We start from the raw sequence: 9387 nt of genomic DNA on the forward strand, positions 1-9387 counted from the left end.
ATCAGCAACCACTATTTTTAGGATTACAAAAGAATGCCTACTACCACCTATTTTTTAATACTGTCAATTGGACCTACAATGATCTATCAGACAGAAAGCAGAATTAGAGAGGGGCCGATCTTTCTCCAGATTGTTCGCCCGAGTCCAATCAAATCTCTCAAACAGAGATTGGGTGTCCTGAATTACTAAGCAGCAGCACAAAGGTACGTTCCTACTCCTGCTGGTAGTAACTGGCACTATCTTCATTTTACGGAACAGGGCATGTTAACTCTCAGACATTTCAAAAAACTCCTTGTGTTCTTATTAACCGTGGGTTTAAATAGTTTTCCACCTATTTGTAAAACTTTTATTCTCTCAAACATGGTATCATCAGGGTCCAAAAGACTGCATTAGAACAACTCTAGAAAAGGCAAGTCCATTTGAATCATTCACTTCACAATCAGTAAGGAAGAAATTAGTACTCTCTCTACCCAAGTTCCAAAGCAGCCCCAAATACCTCAGCTATCTTCTCTTCTACACGCATTCTACGTCCACAACTGTCGCTTCTCAACATTTGTCACATGCCAACCACTGTGCTCCACTGCTCTTTGATGGCTATTGTTACCCAGCCCAACAAGAGAGAGGGGAGTTTGCTTTTTCACCTGGCTTTGAGAAGACTCTTGGCTTTGTCATCCCAGTGCTCTGACACTGTCAGCAGCTCCTGAAGCCGGGCCATTGCTTTCTCCACGGCCGAGTATGGGGCTAGGCCCACCCCTAGGTCTATGAGACGTCTCATATCATCTAGTGTAAGGGAGCTGGGGTCTAGGCAAGCTTGCTGCACCTCTTCTAGCCAGCGGGCCTGCTCCAGACGGACACGCATCTCAGCAAGCTGTGGAAGTTCAACGTCAAATTCAAAGCTGACATCTAGCAAGTCTTGCAGCTCTGCAGCCCTGGGCATTTCCTCAGAGAGCAATTTCTGGCTATGCTGTTGGAAATCTTCTACACGATTCAAGAGATCCTAAAAAAAAAAAACAAAAAAAAAAACACAAAAAAACAGGATGTTGTATCATAATAGTAATTTCAGTACTTAGCTTCAACTTAGAATCTTCAATACATATTCGATGTGACACTCCTTCCATCTCATGTGATTTTAGCAATTATATGGGTAAATGAGAGAATACATAAGCCAAGTGACCGCTAAAACTAGTGACTATCACAGACCTTTGTACCAACTGCGAGGAGTAGCAGGTGGGCATTTTCAAGGTAAAAATTTTCAACTTGAAATTCTCCTCTGTAGGCCTGTTTTAATCTACACACAAACACACACACACTCAACTGGGTTAGTACACACATCTGCAAATAAATGTACAAATTAACTACCCAAGAAGGTGAATTAATCATGTCAACTGAATTTATTTATAAAACACAGTGAAACCTTGGATCACAGGTAACTAATTCTGTGAGTGTTCCACAAGACAAACATTTCTAATAAATTTTACCTTGATAAACGACCAATGTCTTGTAAAATGAGTAGTGCATGACGCCGAAGGTCACATGATCACAACTGAGCCAATGGTTCTTGAAACTTGCTTTGATATATGAGCACACTGGATTACAAGTATGTTTCTGGATCAAATTATGCTTGCAAACCAAGGCTTCACTGCATAGGATTACCAAAGTACTTTCCCACAGATCCCTCTATAGTTACCTTTAGCAAAGGTGTTTGACTGAGGACACACGGAAGAGCATACAGTTGTGTCACAAACTGTCTAAGCTCATTCACTGTCAGTTGAGTTTGGGATTTTCCTCCACCAGATCGGTATCTGTAAAGACAAAAGCCCAAGGAAGCCATGAGAACATAATATATTCACCATTCCCAAACTCAACGTCACAGGAATATAGGACAGAAGGAAAAGCCAGTTCACAACAGGTCCCCATGCAGAGCCACCTTGGAGTGCAAACTCACACAGAAGGACAGACCTCGTTTGCCTTTTGCCGTTCAGCAGCTGCTGTGCAACAGAGGCACACTTCTCTGCGTCCTGGGTGACCAAGCGAAGGTGGCGCAAAAGATCATTGTCTGGGAATTTCTTCATTTCAGATTCCTCAATTAAAGCCTTAAAGCTGACAAGGCCTAGGAATAAACAAAAGGTCATCTTTTCTGTAATCATTATGTGTATTAAGAGTGGTAGGACACATGGAGGCAGAGTTTCCTTTTATCAGCCATCTAAAATACAGTGTTTTAAGATATTAATAGATTTAGTAATCTGATTTTAGTTTTTGGTTGAGGGTAGAGTGTTTTATTTACCTATTTTTTTTTTTAGTCTCCTTTATTTTTAAGTAGCTTCTATGCCCAACTTGGGGCTTGAACTCATGACCTGGAGATCAAGAGTCACATGCCCTTCCATCCAGGTGCCCCTTTAGAGTATTTAAACAAGTGCCTAGAGTTGCTCTTCAATATGGAAATGTTCGGACCTAGAACGTTTAAGATACATTTAATAGAAACAGATTTGTCAGAACAGAGCAAACGCAGATTCTTCTTGTTGCACAGACCACTCCTGTCTCCTGCACTTCAGCCTGCTGCTGGCAAGTATGCAGTGTGCTCAGGGACAGTGATAGTGAGACTTTCTCCTAAATATAAGAAGGGCAGGTTTACCTGTTAGACTACAAAAGGAAAGAAAGTGAAAACACTTCGAAAGCAATGGGGGCGGGGGCACACCTGGGGGGCTCAGTTGGTTAAGCATACGACTCTTAGTTTTCGCTTAGGTCATGATCTCATGGTTTCATGAGTTCGAGCCCCACATCAGGCTCTCTGCTGGAAGCATGGAGACTGCTTGGGATCTTCTGTTTCCCTCTCTCTCTGTCCCTCCCCTGCTCATGCTGTCTCTCTCTCAAAATAAATAAATAAATAAACTTAAAAAAGAATAAAGAGATGGGAAAGGAAGTAGTGACTTTCAAGGTAATAATAACGAGACAGAAACTTTAATTAGCACTAAAAAGTAATAAACCACTGGGGTGCCTAGATGGCTCAGTTGGTTAAGCATCTGACTCTGATCTCCAGGTTCTGAGTTCAAAAGCCCCACGCTGGGCTCCACACTGGGTGCAGAGCCTACTTAAAAGAGAAAAGGGGTTGGGGGAGTGATAAGCCAGAGACTCCTAATTTAATAACATGGTACCTTTGTCTTGAGATCTAGTTTTAATTTTTTGTTTATTTATTTGAGAGAGAGCGAGCGAGAATACCCACAAGTGAGCAGAGAAGTGCAGAGAGAATCATAAGCAGAGTCCCTGCTGTCAGCACAGGCCCCAACATAGGCCTCTATGTCACAAACCATGAGATCACGACCTGAACTAAATCAAGACTTGGACACTTAACTGACTGAGCCACCCAGGTATCTTAAGATCTAGTTAAAAAAATTTTTTTGTTTTTCTAAGGTTCAATATATAATGTGAAATATTTTTGTTCTGACCCAAGAGGTATAAAAATGATTCTGTTTCCGAATACTATCATCTTTGTTAAATATACAATCTTGTACAATTCCTGTATCAAGATTTTCCTTTGATGTAAAGGGCATCTGCCTCACCCACTAGTGGCTTTTTATAACATTCTCTGCTAATGCTCCCAAATCAGCATCACATTGTTTCAGGTAATCTGTTCGTTGGTAACTATGTTGGCTACATCACAAGCCGTCCCAATCTGCCAATCACCAAGATACCACATACTTTTCTTTTTGTTAATCTTTGCCTCCAACGCTTCATTCACATTCAGGGCCCATTCATTGTAAGATTCTGCTCGAAGCTTCAACGCATTCATCATGGGGTAGAGATCATCCAGAGTGTATCTATACCTGGAAACAGAATAGCAGGCTTGGTTTTGAGATGTTTGGATTTGGAGAAAATCATGCATTTTACATGCAGTACTTCAGCCTTGGAGCAGGGATGTCACAGAGCTTTTATTAAGGACTTAGGGTTTTCCACAGAAAAGATCATTCTTCCTACTCACCTCAGTTTGTATTTGTAAGGAGGACAGGAACACAATTCTTTCACATGATGCAGGCAAACAAGCAGGCCAGGTTTACAAGAGCAGGAGATGGCAGACATGAAGCATGTGGTTTTGCATTTTATACACTGACGCTCATCATCTGGCAACAGCTCAAAATCCATTCTTTCTGAATCAATTACTCCCTAAAATAAAGTGTGCTTTAGAGACTTCCAAAGGATAATATAATCCACCAGCCCCCAAGACAAATAGGTAATAGCTGAGTTTTTAAAAAAAAGTGGGTGAGGGAGCCTTACCAGAATAGGAGTGCGTGATTAAAAATGTGTCCAAGACAAAGTAACAATGACCTAGCAATGGTGGGCAAGGTACACTACCTCATTTGCTCAGAGAAAACCTCTTTTTAGACAAGGTAGGCCCTCATGTTCGGCCATTGTGATCAGAGTATGTATGAAAACAGTTATCAACAGGATTGTAAACTACTGACATTAGCTGTTTATTCTACTCCAAACTGGCTCTGTCCATAGTTTGGATATAGATGATAAGAGCAAAAGAAATGTATATACTTTCTATTTCAGAGGAATTATTATATAGGACTTCAGAATAATACAGCTAGAGAATCTATAAAAAGAACAAAAGTAAGTAAAAAGGAAGGAAGATAAAAAGACTCTCATGAAGGGATTATTGATGGGAAGATACTTAGTGGCAGATTAGCGTTCACATGAAAAGTTACCTAAAGGGATATTATTTATCCAAAGTGTTAGAAATATATACAGTAAAGACTAGAGTCATAATAAAGCATTTACTCATTGAAACTGTGTCAAGAAAACCAAGATACTTAACCAGTAAATTTCAACTGCGGTTTTACCACCTGACACCTAGAGGGCCCTCCTAGGATATACTTTTGTCACTCAAATATCAAGTTTTTTCCAGTGTTTTTCCTTATCTGAAAGGGAATCCAGATCCAACCATGAGAATACCAGAAGCTGATTAAGTCAATTTATGAGCCACCAAGCTCCTTTGTTTTGCTATTATTCTGTATTTTAATCTTTTGACCATTTTACTTCCTGATTACATGGAGAGTAAGGAAAACACTATGAATGAATTTTGGTTTTAAACTGATCATGAAAAACGACTTTGAGATTAAAATGGTTGCAATTTTATTTAAAAACAAGAGTAAGGACCAACTTTACGGATTTTACTTGAGAATGGCTCATATACAGTTCAGCCAATTTGTCTGTAAATTTCTACATCTAGAAAAAAAATACTAAGTTCTCAAAGTTCCAAAACTGAGTTACCATTACTGATATAAGACCTTAGTAAAGGCACTTAAACCTGTTGGGCATTGTTGTACCTAACTGCAAAATATCAGGGGAAAGGGAGTAAGCTGTTGTTGATCTGTACAGGGTCCAGGGAGCCAACATTTAAGGATTTGATCTATTCAAGGATTTAATGTGACTATTTATTTGCAGATATCACGGTCCCAAAACAACCTAAGAAAAGCTAATAAACAATTGAGTTTTAGCAAGGTTGCAGGATACAAGTAGTCAATATACAGAAGTCAATTATATTTATATATACTAGCAATAAACCATTTGAAATAAAAAATTTGTTTAAGTGTCATTTATAACAGCACCAAAAAAACATAAAGTATATTATTATAAACCCAAGAAAATATGTGTAAGATCTGTATGCTGCAATCTACAAAATACTGAATGAATGAAATAAATGGTGGCTATACTATGTCCATGAACTGGAAGAGTCAACATTGTTAAGATATCAATTCTCCCAGCTATATTCATGCACTTAATGGAGTTCCAAAGAAAGCCTAACCAGTTTTTTGGCAGACATCAAGAAGCCAATTTTCAAATTTATATGCAAAGCAAAAGAACGAAGATAGCCAATCCAATTTTTAAGATGAACAAAGTTGCAAGGCTCACATTACCTCATTTCAAGATTTATTACAAAGTTACAGTAACCAATACCATATGGTAATAGCAATAGATAAATGCATAAATTAAGAGAATAAAACAGAGTGTAGAAACAGACCCACAAAAATGAAGCAAATTTCAACAAAGGTGCCCAGGCATTTCCCCAGAAAAAGAAAACTTCTCAAGACCTGCTGCTAAAGCAACCAGACACCCATAGGCAGAAAAGAGTCATCCCAACCCACACCCTGCACCATTAATGAAAATTACTTGAGATGAATTAAAGATTTGTATGTAAAGCCTAAAACTAAAAATTCTAGGTGATGGACTATTCAGGAGAAAGTCTCTGTGACTTTGTGTTAGGTATGATTTCTTAAGGACATAAAAGAGATGCAGAAAGAAAGATGCTTAATTGAACTTCATCAAAATAAACTTCTGCTATCAGAAAGACACTGCTCTGAGAATGAAAGGACAAGCCATGGACTAGAAGGAAATATTTGTAGAGCACCTATCCAATAAAGGACTGGTATCTAGAATAAACAGATTTCACAAGAATCCAATGAAAAGGGGGCTGGGACAAAACATTTAATAGACACTTCACCAAAGAGATACATATACAAGTAGTAAGTAAGTACACATATAAGACGCTCAATAAATCAACCAGTAGCCATTAGAGAAGTAGAAATTAAAACCACAAAGAGATACTAATACACATCTACCAGAATGGTCTTAGAGGAAATTAGACTAAGAAAAGATTTCTTAAAATGGCATTAACAACATGTGTAAGAATTACTAAGTATGGGGTGCCTGGGTGGTTCAGTCGGTTAAGTGTCCGACTTCAGCTCAGGTCATGATTTCATGGTCCGTGAGTTCGAGCTCCCCGTCGGGCTGTGTGCCAATAGCTCAGAGCCTAGAGCCTGCTTCCGATTCTGTGTCTCCCTCTCTCTCTCTCTCTCTGCCCCTCTGCCACTCACATCCTGTTTCTCTCTCTCTCTCCTTCAAAAAGAAACATTTAAAAAAAAAAAAAGTTTACTAAGTAATGCAATTAGGAGGATTCCAGAACCTTACCAATTTACGGACAGTTTCTCTTAAAGCTTTCTCATCCTCAATCATGATGGCCATGTCTTTCTGAACAGTTGAAGCCACTACCACATCCAGCACATCAGCCTTGGAAGCCATCTTGCAAATCATCTCATCGTGGGAAAATACACAATAGCGGTGAAGCAAGCGATAATGTTCCACACACTGTCGGCCTAACGGCAGCTAGGTCAAAAGACAGAGGACAATACATGACATTCATTCGTCTTTCTCCTTCCTAATTTCAAAGACTTTTGACCATTATCAAATTACCAAATATGATATTCTGGGCCATAATATATCAACATATCAACCCTAAAGCCAGACTCTAAGAGGCCTTGGGCCCTTTTTTTTTTTTTTTTAAATCTTGGGTCTCAAAGATCTGGCATTTAGGCAGTTAAAAAATCCAATGTACTTGGGTGCCTGGCTGGCTCGGTCAGAAGAGCATGCAACTCTTGACCTCAGGGTCATGATTTCAAGCCCCACAGTTGGGTATAAATAAACTTAAAAAAAAAAAAAAAACACCAAATGTATTAACAATGTATGAATGTCTACAACAATGTAAAATCTAACTGGACGTATGAATTTACACATTTCGTGAAACAACTATGCTGAATCAGTGTGGGTTAACCAACTTCAGGGAATAATAATGCTCCAAACTATAAAACAATTTTAGATCTAGGTAGTACTATTAGTAAAGCACTGAAACAAAGTTGTAACTCATTAGAGTTAACATCACACACTGAAACCAGATCTTTTTATGTAAATGAAAAGTTATGAATGCTAACATAAAAATTCTACTTTACAAGGTGCCTGGGTTTTGGCTCAGGTCATGACCTTGTGGTTCATGAGATTAAGCCCCATGTGCACTCTACTCTGTGCTGACACTGAGGAGCCTGCTTGGGATTCTCTCTCCCCCCCTCCCCTGCTCACGTTCTCGTCTCTCTCAAAATAAACATTTTTAAAAAATCTACAACTAAAACCAAATGCATCATTGAAAACTGCTGTTTTGTTCATTTAAGTTAGTGCTGTACAGTCTGAAGACTGAACTGTTACGAGTTTGCAATGAAATACTGAATTTCACCCAAAATGTAAATCAACAGACTCATTTATTCATCAAGTCTCACTTTTACAGAAGAAAAACATATCAGCTGAACCCCGTAGCGCGCTCAGTATAGGCTTCATTTACAATATGGTATCACGTGCTTTCTCACTATGGATGGTAAACAACCTGTAAACCAGGCATTTGAGCAGCAACAGGTTTAAGCAACCATACACATGAAAGCTTTTAACATATTATATACCATTTCTGTAGGAAAACAATACATTTGAAAAGTCTCACTAATTACATACCCAATCAACAGTGCAGAAGTTAACAGCCTCAGCAAAATTAAAACCTTGATTAAAACCACTGTGGTAGGCTCTTGGAAATGTAATCACAAACTCCCCAGCACACTGATTAGTTCGGTAAACCTAGAGAGACAGCAATTGGAGATTTTCAGTTGACATTCATGAAACACAATCTGGACAGAGGCTATCAGATAAGTCTCCAGAAAGGGAAGCTTTTTGTCAATTAAAAGTGAGCCATAAAAAAGGAACTACGGTAGAATAATCACAGAGATACTCATTTCTGTCACAAGATGGAGTAGTATCCCATACTATAAGGGTTGATGATTAGTATCTAAATAGAAAACATGGCTTTTGCTACAATACTTGGGCTACATCCAGGACTAGGACACATCTTTCTAAATATAGCTACAATTAAGAATATTCTAACTTTACTAGACCAAATTAAGATCTCCTTCCACCAGTCATCCCATACACTGATCTTGATTTAGGCCTCAAACTTACCTCCCAACAATTCCCCTTTTCCCACCACCCACTCACAACAAAATGAAACAAAACAAAACAAAACAAAAACAAAACTGCATTGGGGCACCTGAGTAGCTCAGTCAGCTAAACATCTGACTTTGGCTCAGGTCATGATCTCACCGGTTTGTGGGTTCAAGCCCCGTGTCAGGCTCTGTGCTGACAGTGGGGAGCATGCTTGGGATTCTCTCTTTCTCCTGCTCTCTTTACCCCTCCCTGACTTGCACTTTCTCCCTCTCTCTCAAAATAAAAAACTTATAAAAAAAAAACAAAGACCTGTATTAAGGCAGTAATCTCTTGGACATCAGCCTTAGCAACACTTTTCTGAATAGGTCTCCTCATGCACAGGAAACAAGCAAAAATAAACTATTGGGACTCTGACAAACTAAAAAGCTTTTGCACCGCAAAGGAAACCATCAATAAAAATGAAAAAGGCAACCTTCTGAATGGTAGAAGATATTTGCAAATGATCTACCCATTAAGGAGTTAATATCCAAAGTAGATAAGAAACTCCTACAACTCAGGGTGCCTGGGTGGCTCAGT

The 9387-nt window shown here is 38.9% G+C and overlaps 1 protein-coding gene across 1 annotated transcript in view; it reads right to left on the reverse strand.

Annotated features, from left to right (window-relative positions):
* KDM5B (lysine demethylase 5B) overlaps positions 1–9387 on the reverse strand; it is a 75532-nt gene that overhangs the window by 16652 nt on the left and 49493 nt on the right. Inside the window, exons 14-20 of the mRNA XM_029933387.1 lie at positions 8329–8448; positions 6967–7161; positions 3977–4158; positions 3697–3821; positions 1960–2110; positions 1688–1802; positions 642–997 (exon numbers count right to left, since the gene is read on the reverse strand). Coding sequence (XP_029789247.1) covers positions 642–997; positions 1688–1802; positions 1960–2110; positions 3697–3821; positions 3977–4158; positions 6967–7161; positions 8329–8448 — 1244 coding nt within the window. The remainder of the gene's footprint in view (positions 1–641; positions 998–1687; positions 1803–1959; positions 2111–3696; positions 3822–3976; positions 4159–6966; positions 7162–8328; positions 8449–9387) is intronic.

The sequence above is a fragment of the Suricata suricatta genome, chromosome 3, assembly GCF_006229205.1.
Source record: "Suricata suricatta isolate VVHF042 chromosome 3, meerkat_22Aug2017_6uvM2_HiC, whole genome shotgun sequence".
Taxonomy (NCBI): Eukaryota; Metazoa; Chordata; class Mammalia; order Carnivora; family Herpestidae; genus Suricata; species Suricata suricatta.